Source organism: Coenobita brevimanus, chromosome 57, assembly GCF_032717465.1.
Source record: "Coenobita brevimanus isolate Jiangsu-jjx chromosome 57, ASM3271746v2, whole genome shotgun sequence".
NCBI lineage: Eukaryota > Metazoa > Arthropoda > Malacostraca > Decapoda > Coenobitidae > Coenobita > Coenobita brevimanus.
In genome coordinates, this window is record NC_137010.1 from 29272270 (window position 1) to 29292876 (window position 20607).

Sequence of the window (20607 nt, forward strand, 5' to 3'; positions counted from 1 at the left end):
AGTGAAAATATTGAAGAAGAATGAGAACACTGAGATAAACAGTGGAAAGGAATAGATATGTGATAATATTTGGAAACAGGGAGGAGGAAGAAAAGGTTAGATCTGTGAGGCTCGAGAGAGACTCAAATCAAGTGAGAAAAATATTGGGGAAGATTAATCCTGAAGGAAGCAAATGGGAAAAAGAAATTGAGGAAGCAAGGAGGATAGGAACATATAAAAATGGGGAAGCAAGACCAATGAGAGTTAAGCTGTCATCAGAAAGTGTACAGTAGTAAGCAATATACTTAAAATGAACTGGAAACTAGAGTAAAGAGGCAGGGATGGAAAATATTATAGTAAGAAAAGATATGAATGACGAAGAAAGAGAAGTTCTAAAGTACAGTACATCCCCACAGTACGCGATCCCCCTTGTAAGCGAGGACCCCCCCCCCTTTTTTTTTTAGTACGCAAACTGAACTCCTTGTGAGACGGGCAGCGAAGAGTGGCCCAAATCCGGGGTTACCCCAAGTATGCGACACTGCCCCCCCCCCAAGAAGCAATAATGGGTAAAGGTGAGCAGCCATATTCTTGTTGGTTTAGTTAAGCCTTATCCTTGTTGATTCACCTAATAAAGCCATAATCATGTTGGTTTACTTTGTCTTAGGTAATATGTCTTAGATAGTTTCCCTGTATAGTACAATACTTAGGTCTGAAAGGCGTCTCAAGGGTTGCCCATGAAGGGGGGTGCCACCCATATGTAATTTTTCCCATTAGTTTATGTATTCACAGTACGCAAATTCCTAGTACGTGACGTCCTCTGCCGCCCATATAGGCGCGTACTAGGGGGATGTACTGTAATTGAAGGAACAAGTAAAGGGAAAAAACGACAGGAGGACAGACGAAAAATTTAATACTTTTTTTTGGAGAGTGATGGATATGAAAGTAAGGAAGTGGTATGTGAGGAACTAGAAATGAAGGAAACAAGGGGGATGGTTATGAATACGAAAATGGGAAAAATGAGTAAAGATACTGTAAAACCAGGGCAGTAAATCCAAGTACGTATAGTAATGTAGATGGGTTAACATCTAAGAAAGGGGGAAACTGGGGACTATATAAATGAAAAGAAACCTGAAATTGTTTGCTTGGTGAAGACTAAATTGCCCAAGATGTTGAAACAAAATTATTTGGATGGAACAATTATAATATGTGGGGGAAAGATAGGGAAAAAAGTTTGGGGGTGGTGTAATGATTCCCATACTAACTTGAGAACAAAAAATAAAGAAATTGAAAATACCACAGCTGAACTTTTGGGAATGGAAATAAAGGACTGTTATGGAAAAAAAATAGATGTAATACTGTAGTATTTAAATGCCCCACCAAACTAGGGCATGGACAAAAGAAGATTATGAGCAGTTAACAAAAGAATCCATTATTAAGCTAAAGATGTTAATTAAACGAGTAGAATAATATTTATGGGGAATTTTAATTGTAGAGATGATGATTGGGAAAGTACCAAATGGATGCTGGGAACAATAAGGAATTATGGGGAAATAAATTAATGGAACTGGTGACGGAAAACATGTTAACTCAATTAATTACAGAAGACACAAGAATTAGAGGAGATGATGAACCATCAAGGCTGGACTTGTTATTAACAAAGGACCCGAACGATGAGAAGAACATAACCTACCATTACCCCTTTGGTAAAAGTGATCATCTAGTTATTGAGACAGAAGTGGTTGGAGTTGGGGAAGGAGAAAGAGATGAAAAATAGAGAGAAAACAGATACAATTATGGGAAGGCAGACTTTGCTCCCCTGAGGAACTTTTTCCAAAATGTAGACTGGGGAAAAATGAATCCGATCACAAATGTTGATGAGTAATATGAGTTTTTAATAGAAGCATATAAAAAAGGAGTTAGTAAATATGTCCACAAATTCTTCACAGCAGTGGAAAGGAAGAAAGAATGGTTTAACAATAGGTGTAGAATGGCACCTGAGGCAAGAAAAAGAGCATGGAATAAAGTGAGAAGAAGGTACAGAGAAAGGGCATGGAAGGAGTATTAGAAGGTCAGAAACGAATATGTAAGAGTGCAGAGAAAGGAAGAAAGAAAATATGAAAAAGATATTGTAACTAAATGTAAGAAAGAGCCTAAACTATTCTGTAGGTTTGTAACTGGTAAAATGAAAGTTAAGGAAAGTATAATACGATTGAGGGATGGAGATAAAACTTACGAAAGACAAGAAGAATTGTGTGAAATAATGAACAACAAGTTGCAGTCAGTCTACGTGTTGGAAGAGCAATTTAGGAAACCTGAAACAGAACCCAGGATGATGGGAATGGCAGAAATTTCAGTTGACATGAGGTGCTACAATTGCTGAGGGACTTGGATGTGAGGAAAGCGATGGGATCAGATGGTGTGGCTGGATGGATCCTGAAGGAATGTGCTGACCAATTAGTATGGCCAGTTTATGTGATCATCAAGAGCTCTCTAGAAAATGGACAGTTGCCCAATGACTGGAAAAAAACAAATACTCTGCCAATCTTCAAGGGAGGTGAGAGGGAAGATCCACTTAATTATAGACCTGTATCACTTACTAGTGTTGTATGCAAAATTTGAGAAAATTAGTAGATGAAGATGGAGAAAGTATTTAGAAGAAAATGAAGTGATAACACCAAGACAATTTGGATTTATGGAAGGAAGATCTTGCAGTACCAACCTATTAAGTTTCTATAATGAGGTAATAGATGTCATACAAGAGCGAATGTATTAGAAATGGGAATGAGTGAAAAAAGACCACACTGGGCATATACAACGGGCAATGAGATAATTAGTAAAAGAAAAGATGAGAAAGACTTGGGAGTGATTATTCAGGATGACTTGTCACCAGAAAAGCATATGAACAGAAGCATTGGAGGCACTTATGGATTACTGACTAACATGAGAGTGGCTTTTAATTATGTGGACGAGGAAACGCTGAGGGAGTTGATGGTGACCACGATAAGACCAAGATTAGAGTATGCAGCTGTGGTATGGTCACCTTATTTGTAGAAGCATATTGATAAAATGGAGGGGGTTCAGTGGATGGCAATGAGGATGATACCATGTTTAAGGTAACTGACCTACAAGGAGAGACTGGAAAAACTGAAGTTACCAACACCATGTGAGAGAAGGGAAAGAGGTGACTTGATCACGATATTTAGAAATGTAAGAGAACTGGAAACGGTGGATAAAGAGGATCTGTTTTTGTTGGATGATGGAAGAACAAGATGTTATGACTTCAAGTTGAGGAAAAGTAGATGTCTTAATGATTTTAAAAGGTTCAGTTTCCCAAACAGAAGCACAGGCATTTGGAATGACTTAGACAAAAAGGTGGTCTATCTATCTATCTATAGCCCGACGCCCTAATCCCGCAAAGGGTGGCCGCAGACAAAACGCCTCCAAGTCACTCTGTCACCCACCATTTGACTCCCCTCCCCCCAACTAACCCCCCCCTCCCTCATATACCTCTCAACTCCATCCCTCCACCTCATCCTCGGTCTACCCCTCCCTCCACTTCACCTACATACACCCTCTTAGTCAGTCTTTCATTCTCCATTCTCTCCACATGTCCAAACCACCTCAGTGTATTTCTCCTAATCTTTTCAACCACATCCACATCTACCCCACAACGTTCCTTCACTTCTTCATTCGTCAACCTGTCCCTCCACGTCACTCCACATGCTCCTCTCAAGTAACTCATTTCCACTGCTCTCACTCTTGACTTGTTCCCCTCTTGCAAGGTCCACGCCTCTCTTCCATACGTCAGGGTAGGGATCACAATACCATCATGCAGTGACTTCTTAACTTCCATACTCACCTCCCCATTTCTCATCACTGCTTTCAGTGTACCAACAACCTTTCTTCCCTGTTGTACCCTTTCACGTACTTCATCCCCCAAAGTTCCATCCTTACTCATCACACTGCCCAAGTACTTGAATGCACTCACATTCTCCATATCCTCACCATCCAACCTCACTGCACACTCTGTGACTTCATTCCTCTCAAACACCATAACTTTACCTTTGTTTACATTAACTTTCATACTCACCTCCCTATTTCTCATCACTGCTTTCAGTGTACCAACAACCTTTCTTCCCTGTTGTACCCTTTCACGTACTTCATCCCCCAAAGTTCCATCCTTACTCATCACACTACCCAAGTACTTGAATGCACTCACATTCTCCATATCCTCACCATCCAACCTCACTGCACACTCTGTGACTTCATTCCTCTCAAACACCATAACTTTACTTTTGTTTACATTAACTTTCAGCTTCCTCCTCCAACACACTGTCCCAAATTCATTCACCAAACCTTGCAACTCCCATTCATCTTCACTCAACAATACTGTATCATCAGCAAACAGCAACACCGGAAGCTTCCAAATCTCACCCTCATTCATTAGGGCCACCCCCACATCCACTGCCCTACCTTGCACCTCCTTTACAACCCCATCCATATATATATTAAACAGCCATGGAGACATCACACACCCCTGTTTCAGTCCCACATTGAGATCAAAGAACTCAGCTCATCATCCACTCGCACCGTAGCCCTAGCTCCTTCGTACATACTCTTCACAGCACTCAACAATTTCCCCTCCACTCCATATATTCTTAATACCTTCCACATACCTTGCCTATCTATTCTGTCATAAGCTTTCTCCAAGTCCATGAAGGCAGCATACACTTTCCTTCCCTTCTCTAGATACTTCTCCATTAAACATCTTAGAACAAATATCTGATCTACACATCCTTTTCCCTTCCTAAATCCCCCTTGTTCTTCTCCAACTAGCTCCTCTGTCATATGCCTAACCCTATCAATGAGTATTCTACCATATATTTTACCAGTCACACTAAGAAGGCAAATACCCCTATGGTTACCACATACTTCTCTCTCCCCTTTTCCTTTGTACAGAGGAACAATTATACCTGATTTCCAGTCCTCTGGAACCCTTCCCTCTTCCCAAGCCAATCTACACAACTTCCATATCCACTCCACAACAATCTCACCCCCATACCTAAGCATTTCACCACACACTCCATCAATTCCTGGGGCCTTTCCCAGATTAATCTTCTTCATCGCTTCCACTACTTCCGACCTACTGATCTCTTCCTCCCTCCTCACATCTCTTCTTCTCCCAGCCATTCCCCAACCACTTATACTCACACTGCTCTCACTCTCTACATTCAACAAATCCTCAAAGTGCTCCTTCCATCTCCTCAATTTCTCTCTCTTCTCCACCAACAATCTATTATTCCTATCTTTCACTCCCCTACTACTTCCCATTTCACACTGCCTTACTTTCTTTACCTCCTTCCAAAACAATTTCTTACTCTCCCTCCATTTCACACTCAGATTCCTCCCAAACTCTTCATTCACTTTCTTCTTACTCTCCTTCACCAGTCTCTTAACCTCCCTTCTCCTGCTCACATATACCTCTCTCTTCTCTCTCTCATCTTCTCCCCTACCTCTACTCGCCAACCATTCACCATATGCCTTCTTCTTTTGTTCCACAGCTCGTTTCACCTCATCATTCCACCATGCTGTCCCTTGCACCTCCTCCTCACTCCACAAACCGCCTCACACGCTGCGCTTATCTCTTCCGTGAATATCTTACATACCTCTTCCACCCCTTCCATCTGCTCTAGCTCATACCTTCCCAATCTTTCTTCCACTATGCTCTTATACTCTGTCATTTTCTCACTATCTTGCAATTTCTCCACTCTTCTCACAGGAGCTGCTTCCTCCTGTCTTCCCCCTCGTCTCCTCAACCACTTTCTTTGCAGCTCTACCTTGGCCATCACTAAGTGATGGTCCGAGACTCTATTCCCCCACCCTCTCCACACCCTTGCATCCAACACTTGTCTTCTCATTCGCTCATCCACACACACGTAGTCTATCATTGCCTTTCGTTCAACAAGTTCACCATCCATCCTCCTCATTACTCTCCATGTATACCGGTGGATCATCTTATGACGAAAGTAGGTGCAGGCAAAAAACATGTGTTTAAAACTAGAGTGGATAAATGTAGATATGGTGACAGGACAACATGAGCTTTGCTCAATTCCTGTATAATACAAATAGGTAAATACACACACACAGTCATCAACATCTGATCAGTTTCTTTCTGTTTATGACACATCAATAATGTTTTCTACATTATTTAGGAAAATCATGTCTATATTAGACAGATATAAATAACGAATAAGAGAATAACATAATGCAATATACAAAACCACTTGCAAAGGAAAATGTGTGAGAAAACCTCCAAAGCCAAGGAAGATATAGGAAAGACATGAACACCCAGGAATATTTTTCTGTGATGAAATTCACTGATTACACACATGATTAGTTCTATGAGGTACCTGTGATTTGTTTTTGCAGGAAAGACAAGGAAGTCCCCAGAGTTGGAATGCAACAGCCATGACACTGGTTCATAAACTTACAACCAGTTCTCTAGCACATCTATGATTAGTTTTTGTTGAGAGGACAACTCAGAAGAAGAATATAAATAATCTCATATCCCCTGTTAATTCTGAGAAAATAAATCATAATTATGATTGGTGAATTGATGGTATGCTTGTTTAGGGATGTAATCTTTATTTTGTTCTTGCTGTCTCCAGATGATTTTACTCTCCTTAATCTACTTTTTCAACTGGAAGGGTTAGATATAGCCTTCATAAACCTCTTCACTACAAAACATCTGCCCTAAGCTGGGTAAAAGTGCCTAGTGATAACAAGAATAAAATACATAATACTGTATGTCATTGGAGTGATGAGGTCTATGATGTATGAAGGCAAATAGCTTAAAGCAGGCTGAAATGAGAAGTTCTCATAGTTCATGACTGAGAGGAACACAAAGACACTAATTTATAAATTCAAAACAACTTTATACTGTAATGAATACAAGGAACTCTGAGTGAAGTATGGAATCCAAATCTACTTAATGAAATACTTTAAAGTGAAACAAATTTAAACAAGGACTGCTAGTATATGCAAGAGGGTGGCTCTAGGCAGCAGGAAGGAGTACTGATGAGTCAGAAAGAGAGGCTTAGAGGCATTATTAAGATGGTCATCCAGAACCAACACTACTAAGCACTACAATGTCGGGTTCAATTCTTGTGAGCTTAGAAGTTTTCCTGACACTTTAGTGATATCCTATATTTTTCATACCATACTGTAATACAACCTTATATGTCAATTTTATCTTTTTCATAACATCACAGTCTCCATATGCAGCACTGTTAAACCATGCTTCACATGGCAGCATTAATTTACCCACTTGCAGCCCAGTTCTACAACTGTTTCCCAACTCCCTCCCCTTCCCCTGACAGAAGGATGATGGACTGCAGTATAAGGGCAACTGTAGCCAGCAATCCACCAAGTTCATGTGCAAATGATCCATGGGCATCAAAAACAACACCAACAATCTTCATGCAATACATAAGAGTATGTGTCAAGACAAGCATGGTTAGGATGAGATGCTAACAAGCCTCCTAACACTATGAGAAAACTGTCCTAGGCATCTGTCAACATACAAAGTGAGCAATATTTGCTTACCCACACTCAGCAACCTCTCAAGCAAATGCTCAAAAATATCACAGTCCAATAATGCAGTAACTATGTGAGGACAAGAACTATCAAATCTTCAATGATGGCAAATGTTTAACTAGTCCCTTTGTTATGGTAGAAAGCCTGTTTTCACAATCAAAATGTCAACCATATAAAATTCTGTAAGACTCTAATATTCTCCTGGTCTGTTACAGTATATCATTCTTGGCTGTTTTAACACCATAACTTGAAAGTCTGGTGTTTTATACTTTTTTTTCCTCCTCTTGTAACCTAAATAATCATAAGTGTAATAATTAGATGGGGCAACCTGACATCAAATTAACTGGCAGAGCATAGTAAATTACAAAATCAAATTTGTAGTCTGCAACATACAGCTTATCATCACTCTGATCACTCACACAGAGATGACGTAAAGAAGATTTACTGAATTTACCTTCCCTGAGCTTTTCTGAGACTAAAGATTTTGAGCTCATGTTTATATTGGGGCTGTTTCAATTTCCAGAAGCTCCTCAATAAGATTCTGAGGTAAGAGGCTGACAGGTCGCCCTTTCTTCCTTCAGGTGCTCTGGCCCTGTCCCCACCCACCCCCATATGTATGCGAGAGGCTATCCATCATCTGCACCTCATCATTTGCCAGGTATCGAGTATCAGAATCCTCAGCTAATTTGTCCTGGCTGCGTCTTCGGTAAACAAAAAATGCAATGGCCACAAAAGCTACACTTGCAACCACCACAAATGTTATGACAATAATTGTTACTGTTGACATACTCCCTGAACCTGTATCAATGCGAGTCTGGGATGTGTTGGGTCGGTGTGCACTGGCTGTGGTGACTGTTATAAGCCAGGAAGTGGTAGAGTTTTGATCAGACAGGGTCGAGTAAACACTCGGTTCAGTACTGAAAGGTTGTGCAGAAGTGGTGGTTTCTTTTTCTTGGCCAGTGATCTCTGTGGTTTTCCTTTCACTATCTCCATCCTGTGTCTCCTCTTTAATATTATCCTCTGGAGATTCTTCAGATACTGCTGTCAGTTTGGGGGTACTGGTGCTACTTTCAATATCTGCCCTTTCAGACACAGTTGTGGCTGGACCTTCATTAGATTTTGTTGTTGTACTGATCAAAGTTACATTTGATTCTGTCGTTGTTGTGGTCAGAGACATGTTTGATTCCACTGTCAATGACTCACGTGATTCTGTTGTTGTTTTAGTTGACTGTGGTGCCACTACAGTTGTAAGCTCACTTGTTGCCAAGCCTGTGGGTTTCTGGGTTGATTCAAAGGTAGTTGTCAAGACAGACCGGGCAGGGGGGAGGGATGGAACACTAGAAGACTGAGTAGTGTTCTGGAGTATGTTAGAAATGGTGCCAGAAGTGACTGGTGATGATGCATTAGTTGAAGTATCTGAAAAAAAGAAGTGGAGTGAAAATGACAGGCAGTGAATATGGACATCAAAGGTTCACCGTAAAAACTACAGGTTGCTTCTGCCTCTTCAACTCCTGCAGACACTCCTCTTCCTATTCCTTCCCTCACACTAAGGTGTGATTCCACTCTTATCTTCCAAACTTCCTCTTCTAATCTTACTCTCGACCCTGATTTGTAAGATTCTTTAGTAGAGTACGGGTCCTCCCCCACTTACGAACAGTTGATTTACACATTTTCACACTTACGAATTTGTACTTTCAGTGAAATATTCAATAAATTAAAAGGAATTACATGAGATATTCAACACTTTATTATAAAATAGGCTTTGTGTTCTTGATTTTGCCCAACTGTAGGCTGATGTAAATGTTCTAAGCATGTTTAAAAGGCTTGATATGCTTCTCTAGGCTATGATGTTCGGTTGATTAGGTGTACTAAATGCATTTTCAACTTTCTCGGAACGTAACCCATTCAGTTTCTCGGAACGTAACCCATTCGAAAGTGCGAGCAGACCTGTATTCTAGCTATGTCCACCCACCATCCGCTCCTTTACTGCTTCATCAGGAGCACAGGGACCTAAAGCTAGGTTACCTGGTCTTAGCAATTGTGCACAGTTGCTAGTTCCTGAGAGGTACCCACTATCCCACCAGGCATCAATTTGGTTACCTGGTTGTCCCTCAGTGTAGTACAGTATATACTTTCCTGGGTTGCAAGAAACCATTTGGCTTGTCACACAGAACCTGCAGGCAGCACTGCATCAAGTGAGAGGATTGTGGATGGTTCCACCTACTACACAACTCTATCTACTGTATATACAGTGGGTGGTTCTTATTACTAAAGGAGGGATATTAATTCTGGAATATCATGTTTGCTGGAAGTCTACACTGTGAGTTTAGGTGTAAACTCTCGAGACACCAAATTTTAGCCAAATTGGATGATATTTACTGGTGCCGCACTTACCCAATGTTTGAGCCTAAAAAGCAAAATTACTGTGACAATAATCTTTATTTGAAAAAAGTGTTTGTTTTAGGCCTACTTCATTTGAGGCTACTTGCTAGTAATACCCGTTTTTTTTTTTTTTTTTTTTTTTTTTTTTTTTCCCCCCCTCAGGGATTTACCTTTTGAGTTATTATTAAGCACTTATTTACAATGACTGGAGTAAAATTGTCAATGCCAGTGATGAAAGCAGGAGCTTTTTGTGACCATTTCTGTGACCATTTATGCATGTGGACAATATCCAACAATGTATAATATCAACAGGATCGAATCAAGATTTGGAGGGAATCTGAAGAATGGCTGAAGAAATCATTCCATCCAACTGTGCCACTTGTAGTGCACTGGGAAAGAAAACTAATTCCCTATGTAACAGGAACAAATGTCACTGAATGCCTTCCAATTCTCATCTCAGGTGATGGAGTTTCAAAGCTTTTCAATGTACCCAGTTTGGAATCAGCGACAGGAAAGGCCATAGCCAATGTCATCACTGACACCTTGAATGACTGCAGTATATCTGAACGTGTGGTGGGAATGGCATTCAACACCACTGCCAGCAATACCGGATTGTGGGCAGGGGTGTGCACCCTTATTCAACATCATTTGCACAAGGATCTCCTCCACCTGGCTTGTCGGCATCACATTTTTGAGATCCTTGTTCAAATGGCCTTCACCATGTGCCTTGGACTGTCCTAAGGTCCTTACATTCACATATTCAAGCAGTTCAAAGCCAAGCGGAATACTATTAACACAACACGCTTTCAGACCTTGAATGACAATGAGGAAATGCCGATGATTAATAGTGGGCAACGTGATGAGCTAACTGCATTTTATATGAAACAGTTGCAAGAAAGCCATCCTCGAGTTAATTACTGAGAACTGCTGTATCGCACCGTGGAACATGGTTTCAGGGCCCTGGTGCTTGCCGCCATGCCAGATGGATGGCTAAAGTTATATATAGGTATACCCCGGTTTATGATGTCATTGGTTAGATGAAACCACATCATTAGGTGAGGTATTGCATACTGGGGTACTTTTAACATGTAAAGTAACGTGGATTGTTTACCAGTCTTGGGTTTCCCCTCAAACCAAGCCAAAACTCAGGCAAATGAGCCCCAAAACAAGTATAAAGCCAATCTAAATGGCCTAACAGCTGTCAAGGAAGCTAACCTAACCCTAACACCTGTAAATAACTCACTTAAACCAACAAATAAATTCTGAAAATCATCAATTATAAGTTTAGAAAAAATCAAGCTTAGTAAACTGGACCCCAAAATGACACTGTTCACTCCACCTATGGCTAAAACACATTATTATAAGTCCAAAAACAGTTTACAAATCAACCTAAACATACAATTTTAGTATAAAATATCATCAAAAATGGTAAAAATAATAAAAACCCATTGTTAAACTGGGGTTTGGCCATCATTAAGTGGGGTATGGTGATATTTCTACTCCTATCGTTAAGCCATAGGATCGCATCTAGGGGTATTGTATATCAAGGTATTACTGTACTTTCTTTTTTTTTAAATAACAAAACAGAGGAAGGAAAAGCAAATGAATAAAAAAAAATAACAACCCATACACCACATTACTGGCATCCTCCATTCATAAAATATCTGTAACAGTTGCACTTAAACAGCTACAGATTGAAGTTTGGGAGGAAACAACTTTGGGAAACTAAGTTTCAGAGATACAATTTGGGGAATAAAAGAATTCTGAGAGGCAGAAGTTCTGCAATATGGCTGTGTGACATTCCAGTCATGAGCGCTACCAGATGCCAGTGTAGCACGAGGGAAGGCATGGAGAGGTGGCACAATGGACATATCATCAGAGCATTTGCCATAAAAGTATCTGTAAAATAATGCAAGGGAGGCAACATTCCTTCTTACTTGTAGGAGAGGTAGCTTATTTATAAAAGAATGTGAGTTTTATGCCAGGTACCCCTTTTTTGGATAAGGGCTAAGGCGTTGCCCCTGGGTAGAGGACTTTGGTTTGGAGCATGTAGCATTTTATGACCAGATGCCCTTCCTGATGTCTACCGATGACCCTTGGGTGGATTCGATCCTCCGACCCTTCGGTCAGAAGGAGCGCTCTAACCCACTGAGCCACGACTGCTATTAATGATTCCAACAGCTTTGTTATGAAGTTTGACTTGTTGTTTTAGTGCAACCTCTCCACATACATTTCACAAGAGTGAGCAATATTCAAGCTGAGGGCGCACATGACTGTTATGAATTATAGCTAACTGCTCATCAGTGAAGAAGGTACAGACTCTACGCAATAATCCAAGTTTCTTTGAGGCAGTTTTAGCAAGTGATCTGACATGAAAGGCCCAGCTGTGGGCAATGTTAAGTGAAACACCGAGAATTTCAATACTTTTGGAGTTGTGAATTTTTGTAGCATTGAAGGTAATCCTGTACAGTATATGAATCTGGCAATATCTGTCTATTAGAAAATTGTATATACTTAGTTTTACTAGCATTAAATGAGACAAGGTTACTTTGTCCCCATTCACTGATCTTTGATAAGTCTTGATTTATGGAGATGGCTGTACTGTACTGAGTTAAGAGTTACAGATATTAAATTTTGTAAATGGGTGTTTGAGTGTGAATGAACTGTGAAGTGTTGAGTCATCTGCATATGAATGGATGTATTGTGGGTGACAGACAAGAGATCACTAATATGAACTGGGAATAGGGTTGGCATCTGAACTGATCCTTGTGGCAATATGAACTAGGAACAGGGTTGGCGCCAGAACTGATCCTTGTGGCACGCCAGCATTAAGTAAGTGGAAATTGGAATATACATATTCTATATTTACTTTTCTGTCACTGAGATATGAGGAAATCAGAGGACAAAAGACATTAGTCCAGAGCATGGGAGTTTGGACAGCAGGGAACGGTGCCACACTCTGTTGAAAGCTTTAGAAATATCAAGAGCTACTGTATGAGTTTCTCCATGTTGGTCAACTGATTGGATGTGGATCTTTCTGGCAAAAACCATATTGTCTATCATTAATTAAGTTGTTGGATTCATGGTGTTTAACTATGTGCTTATTAATTACAATTTCAAATACTTTACCAAGAGAAAATGTGATAGTTATTGGTCTGTAATCAGAGGGGTCAGAGGAACTTCCTTTCTTTGGAATTGAGTGGATATTGGCTTCTTTCAATTAATTAGGGAATGAAGAAGTACGTATGTATGGTCTGAATAATTTAGCTGGAACAGAGGCAAGTTCTGGGGAACACTTTTTCAAAACAACTGGAGGAATTCCATCTGGACCTGGGGCTTGGTTGGTTGGTAAACTGTCAAGGATGGATTTTACATATCTAGCCGGTATTTTAAGTGGAACAATTTTGGGAGAGTCAAGTTCTAGTACTGGGACATTCTGGTTAACTTCCTCAACAGTAAAATTTCTGGCAAATGTAGTGGCAAAAATATTCGCTTTCCTGAGTGGGTCATTTCTAATGTTACCATCAGATTTTTGTGGGGGAATGGATGATGACTTGTTAAAGTTATTATTGAAAGAACTGAGAGATGACCAGAGTATTCTACTGTCATTAGGGTTGTTAAGTACAGTAGTTTTGATGCTTGATTTTGAAGAAAGTTTGATTTAGTGAGATTTATTACATCTTTTGCATGGTTTCTTGCAATTTTAAACTGACAGCGTGATTCAGATGTTTTTTATTTTAATTACGAGTTGTATGCTAATGACTTTTGGGCCGTTGCCCATCATCAGACAAGCATCACACTCGAGCATGGCCGAGGATTGAAATGGTTTGTTGTGTACATCATGAAGCAATGCCTGAAATCATGGTTCATGGCAACAAAAGCAGCTCTAACTGCAGCAAATGATCTGAGGCTTCTCCAGGTATTGTCACTTTATCCTGGTATGGACATCTCACAAGTCTGCTTGAAAGCATATGGTCATCACTTCTGGTATTTGTCAGAGCAATTAAAGTAGTTGGATTGGCCCATTTGATCCAACTGTTGACCCTAAAGAGAAGTGAAAAATGGTGATGGCTTTTAACAAAGAAGGAAGCAAAGATCAACTAAAGAAAGCAACAGTTGAACTTGAGGTGACAGCACTGAATCAGAAAGCAGTTTCATGTTTTGTGACCAGTAACACCAAGAAAATCTTTACACTGCTTGGCCTTCCTCATTCATTCCTAGAATTTGATCCATCCATATGGGAAAATTGTGAGGATTACAAAGAAGCTGAGCACATCATCCAGGTGCTACAGGTAACAAATGACTTTGCTGAAAGAGGAGTAACACCGATCTATCTATCTATATACCTAGGCTGCTTTCCCTAAAGAAAGGGAGGTAGCCGAGACAGGACAACACACTCCCAATTTACTCATCCACATACACACATTCATTAGCATCTTAGCCCCTAGGGGAGAAGAGACGGAACCTAACCGCACCACATCACACAAGGGTCAACTGCGCAGTGCAATCAGCAACATCTGCAGCAGGGTGCCAAATCATAATTGACCCATCCCCTTACCCACACCTGACCTCATCTGCTGATCAGACCAAATGTGGGAGAATATCCCCTCAGGGCTGCATCACCATTTATCCATTCACAATTTTTCTCCAATCATTCCTATCATGCACAGCCACTCTTCCTTACTCAACAGACATCCCTCTTGCATCCAACAATCTCTTCAAATTGTCCATCCATCCTATTCGTGGTCTTCCTCTCAGCCTTACACCTCTCACATCCGATCCAATTATCTTTTTCACCAATCACTCACCATCCAATCTCTCCATATCCCCAAACCATCGCAACATCCTCTGCTCAGCTTAATCAGCCATGTCTCACACAGCTCCAATTCTCCTTCGCACTTCATCATTTCTCACTTGATCCATACGCATCGCACCACACAAACTCCTCAGACACCTCATTTCCATTACATTCAAACTTTTCCTCTCTGTTACACCCATATTCCATGTTTCAGCCCCATATTATGCAGTCGGCACCACAACACCCTCATACAGCCTTCTAGTTACATCCATACCCTCATACAGCCTTCTCTTTACATCCATTCTAAGTGAATGACATCTAAACACTTCATCATTCCTCCCAGCACCTTCCCTACTTCATTCATTCTAAACCTCACTTCTGCATCTATTCTTCCATCCACGGCAACATGTGACCCTAAATACTTACAACACTCTACCTCCTCAAGCAACTCACCATTCAGAACTATATTCATCCTCCTGCTGTCTACCAACCTCATACACTTCATCACTTTACTCTTATTCTCATTTACTCTCAATTTCCTCCTTTCACACATCCTTCCAAACTCCTCTGCCAACTCTCTCAATCACTCCTCTGAATCAGCCACCAGTGCAGTATCATCTGCAAACAGCAGCTGATTCAGATTCCACTGTCTAGCATCAGCATTCACCAGACTCAAACCTCCACCTAACACTCTTGCACTCACCTCCCTTACAACACCATCCATATAAATACAGCATCAAACAACCAAGGCAACATCACATATCCCTGCCCCACTCTCATGGGAAACCAATTACTCACAGCATTTCCCACTCTTATGCATGCTTTACTATTTACATAAAAACTTTTCACTCCATTTAGCAACCTACCATCAGGCCCATACAATCTTAAAACAGTCCACAAAGCCTCCCTGTCAGTTCTATCATACACTTTCTCTAAGCCCATGAATGTCTAAAACACATCCTTATCTTTCACTAAACACTCTTTACACACCTGTCTCACAGCAAACATCTGATCCATGCATCCCCTCCCTCTCCTAAAGCCACACTGTTCATCCATCACCAATCACTCCCTCTGTACCCTCTCTAACTCTCTTAATCAACACTACCATACACCTTACCTACAACACTCTATAGACTTATACCACTAAAGCTAGTACATTTATACTTATCACCCTTACCTTTACACGACGGAACCCCACAAGCACTTGCCCAGTCAACTGGTACCATACCTCTCATAAAACACACATTCAACAATCTTACTAACCACTCAACAATAGTCACTCCACCATCTTTCAAGCATTCCACAGCACACCCATCCATACCTGAAGCTTTCCATGTTTTCATCTCCTTTACTGCCTCCTGCACTTCTTCCATCGTGATCAAAGAAACATTCAACTCTCCCAACACATTTAATCCTTGCACCCTTCCATCTCCCACAATCTCAGCCTCCCTTTCCTCCTCTACATTTAATCTTTCAAAATACTCCACCCATCTCATCCTTACTTCATCCATCTCAAGTAACATCCTTCCATCCTCTGCTTTTATTCATTCTTCCTTCCCAGACTCTCCCTTTTGCACACTTTTCACCTCCTTCCAAAGCATTTTCTTATTCTGCTGAAAATTCTCAGTCAACCGCCTACCCCACCTCTCATCTGCTACCACTTTAGCATCACGCACAGCTCTTCTCGCCCTATTCCTCTTTTTCAAAAACCTCTCATATGACACCTCATCCTTCCTCTGCAGCCACACTTCATATGCACATCTCTTCTCAGCCACAGTCATACTTACTTCCTCGCACCACCATTCACTTCCCTTTCTTACACCACACACCTCTTCCACATACCCCACCACAGCACTCTTAAACAACTGCCATTCCTCCTCCACAATGCCATTTTCCTGAACTTTCACTGCATTCCACTCATCTTTCAATTTCTCCTGATACTCTATCATTATCTCTCTTTTATCCAACTCACTCACCTTCAAAACCTCCGTGCCACAACTGACTCTCCTAGTCCTCACCCATCTCTTACTCACTCTCAACTTTCCCATCACCAGGTAGTGGTCAGACATAACTCCACCCTTCCCTCTCAAAACTCTCTCATCCAACAATTTTCCTCTTACATTTCTGGACACAACCACATAGTCCATCAATGCTCTATCAACAATCCTTTCACTCTCTTGTCTCACCCATGCATACTTAAAAATATCTTTCATTTCAAGGTATTTCCAATCACCATCTCTTGTTCAACACACATCCCTATCATTTGTTCTCCATTTTCAGTTCTTCCATGAATACCAACTGCACCTTCAACTGCTACATTTCCCACTCTAGCATTCAGACCTCCCATCATTACCACATTCACATTTGCACCAAAACTCTGCAGACATTCATCAACATCATTCCAGAAAGACTCCCTGTCTTCTACACCCCTTTTGCTACCAGGCCCATATGCGCACACAAATACCCACAACTCATGTTCATATTTCACATTCACCCACATCAGTCTCAATGACACCTCCTACCATTCAATCACAGACTGTTGCACTTCCGGGCTCACTAACAAGGCCACACCTTCTCTTGTCCTTCCATTCACACTTTCAAACTTAGACTCACCTTTCCCTTTCATCTTCGTTTCACTCAAAGCTAAGACATCAAACTTTCTTCTCACAAATATTCTCCCAATCTCCTCCCTTTTAGCCTCAATCATACTACATCCATACACATTCATGGACCTAATCTTCAGAGTATGGGGATAACTCAATACCCCATCCCTTTCTAATCCCTGTCTCATTGTAGGAACTAAAAAATAGAGGAGGGGGTCCCTAGTCCCCTCACCCCACCCTTTTTAGTATTTTTTTAACACAACCTGGCCACAGAGTGGTAGTACCACCCCATAGTGCGGGCAGACTGTGTCCCCCCTGCCACAAGGGGGTACACACTGATACAAGAATTTAATCCAGTTTTAACAGAGAATGAAGATCAATGGCAGTTTCTTCTCCAGGTCATTGGGCAACACTGGCAAGTGTGTCCAGAATGCGAAGAAGGCTACAGCTGGCGGCAATTACAAGCCATAAAACTTGGCAACAATGAGTGGGAGTTGGGTTCCCATGATATTGCCCCCAGTGAGGGGATAATATTCTGCAAAGAGGGGGGCCCTGGTAACTCAAATGCAAACTAACATTATGTCATAACAGTGTAACTTTGAACATGATGCAGCACCAGTTAAAGTTATAAGCATGAAGATTTGCATACGCCACTTTTTAATCAATAGGAATAAGGTCCCGCAGCAGCTAAAGGATATTTTTCAAGTTGAAAATTAAGGATCTCATATGAATAAAGTAGTTATGTATGGAATAAAATATTACAATACGCTTATTCAAAAGGACTACTCCCACTCTACATATGCAGTGAAGATAGAAGTCGCTGTTAAGAAACTGCATCACATTTTTAAAACCAAGATATACAAGAACCTACACAAACCTTCTATGGATGAAGAGGTAGTTGTAGTGGCAATGATAGTTGGTCTGTCAGGTTGCAGGATGCTGGTAGTTGTATTGGAGTTAACTGGGATTTTTGTTGCTGTGGTAAAAAGAATAGTGGTTGTCTGGTTTGGTGTACTATATGTTGTGTGATGTTCATAACTCTGGGTAGTAGTATCAATATTATAACCTACAGTATCATCAGGGTCTAAGGCAGAGTTGGTAGTGGTGGTGAGAGATGTGGTAGAGTTAGTGGGTAGTGGTGAAGTGTTAGTGTTAGTAGTGTTGGCAGAGATGGCAGTGACAGTGGTAATGGTAGTGGTTATGAGGGTGCTCTTCTGAAAGCAGTCATCCCCATAGGCCAACCTCACATCATCAATTGCAATGTCGCTGCTTGCCTCATCTCGCACAGCTTCAAAGACAATCTGGAAACAATTATGTACTGTATTTCTGAGGCAGGAGAAATACGTTTAAAACCACAACCTTGCAATCTAAGCCATTTCAAACATCAAACTCAACATTCAATTTCATATATATTCATTCAACCTCTCTCTCCTGACAATCTGAAGAGAATGATACATTTTAAACAAGTGAAATATTTTCAACTACATCCCTAACTTCATGATAGAGGCATTTTACACAATGCTTTTCCCATTCTCAGGGGCAATAGTCTTGCCCCTATGCAAAGGACTTGCTTGATGTGTGTATGCATTTTGTAACTGTATTCCCTTCCTAATACTAACCAATCACCATCAGTGCAATCAAATGCTTGACCCTTAATCAACAATGCACACTCTAACCCAATAGACCAGTGGCTACCATGCACTGTCAATTAACAAACTTAGAATTGGCTATAAAAATATTTATTCAAAATTCTCTCTCTCTCTCTCTTGACAGACACTCTGAAGATGAAGATGCATTTTTTAAACTGATGAAACATCTAGACTTCCAGCCACTATCTACAATCTTGCCAGTCACATACTGTACTAAGAATCAAGTTTCAACACTTCATTTAAAACTTTCCCTCATCCTCAAAACGAGTCATTTTAATAGCAACAGGAACAACTGTTGTGACTCCAGGCTCATCAGGACATGAACCTAAAGGACTGCAGGCTAAAGTTTCCCTTTTCCCTCCTGTACATTATGCTTCTTTCAGGGTACAAGGAGTACAGTGATAGGCATACTTACAACGGGCAATGGAACTCCCTAGTTACATTGGTGCCACTGCATGAAGGCATTCCTCTTCAGCACTCACAGGAACAGATATACAGTCTAGCTATCTACAGCCAGATGCCATAATCCCGTATGGGGAGGCCGTTTGCCATGAGTTAGTTGTTTTACGGGAAGGGGTACTAAACCTCCGCCAACCCACCTGTTGACACTTAAAGAACACATATGGGTTGGTTATATGGCTACCACCCAGTGTTGTCAATGGTTTCCTGGCTTACAGGAAACCATTAGGCTTGTCACTCAATGTAAAGCCAAAACAAAAGGAAAGAAGAATAATAAAAAGTGACAGGAAAAATGGGAGAAATAGGAAGAGAGGAAGGCAGACACAGAAAAAGAAAGAAAATGGTGAAGGAAGAAGTAGATAGTACTACATCATGTGCATGAATGATGGTAAAAGTATGATAACTGGAATAAAAGATACATGTGGCTGCTCCATGAAATAAGGTCTGCATATCATTCACTCTATGAACAGCCTAATGACATGAATTTCATTAAAACAAACCTGTTGATTTTCCATGAGACCCACTCTAACATATCATTCATAAATCCTCCAACATGCTTGCATGTGCCAGCCTTGGTCATGTAATAGTAGCTCTCCATGCTGCTCAACTCTGGCAACCTCACTACCCAATCCCTTATCCCTGAGGTCACACTCTAGGACCTCGTCCCAGGTCTTTTTTGGTCTGCCTCTCGCATCCCTACCCTCGACGTTCGCACTTCTCATCTTCTGCACTCAGCTGACATCTTCCATCCTCTCAACATGCCCGAGCCATCTCAATCTACCCTTCTTTATCACAACACCAATAGGCTCCAGGACCATTCATTCTCTCACCTCTTCAGTCCATCTACTCACAGTTATTTCTGTACATCTGAGCTAATGAATATCCTCTTCCTTTTCTGCCCGGGTCCCACTACCATACAGCATTACACTTCTAACATCTGCCACACATAAAGATCCCTTAGCATGGAGGAAGATTCCTCTCAATGTTTGGACAGGCAACAGCTCCCTGAACTTCCTCCAACCACTTCTTACTCTAGTTACAGAGCGACCCCTTGCTCCACCTCTGGCACATATCTCCTAAATAACAAAATTCTTCCACACACTCAAGAGAGACAATCAAGATCAATCCTCTCATGCCTGAC

The 20607-nt window shown here is 41.0% G+C and overlaps 1 protein-coding gene across 1 annotated transcript in view; it reads right to left on the bottom strand.

Annotated features, from left to right (window-relative positions):
- Positions 1–6828: 6828 nt before the first annotated feature.
- The window catches only part of LOC145402125 (uncharacterized), a 192097-nt gene continuing 178318 nt past the window's right edge, over positions 6829–20607 (bottom strand). Inside the window, exons 7-8 of the mRNA XM_080274242.1 lie at positions 18236–18659; positions 6829–8991 (exon numbers count right to left, since the gene is read on the bottom strand). Coding sequence (XP_080130368.1) covers positions 8153–8991; positions 18236–18659 — 1263 coding nt within the window. The 3' untranslated portion in view covers positions 6829–8152. The remainder of the gene's footprint in view (positions 8992–18235; positions 18660–20607) is intronic.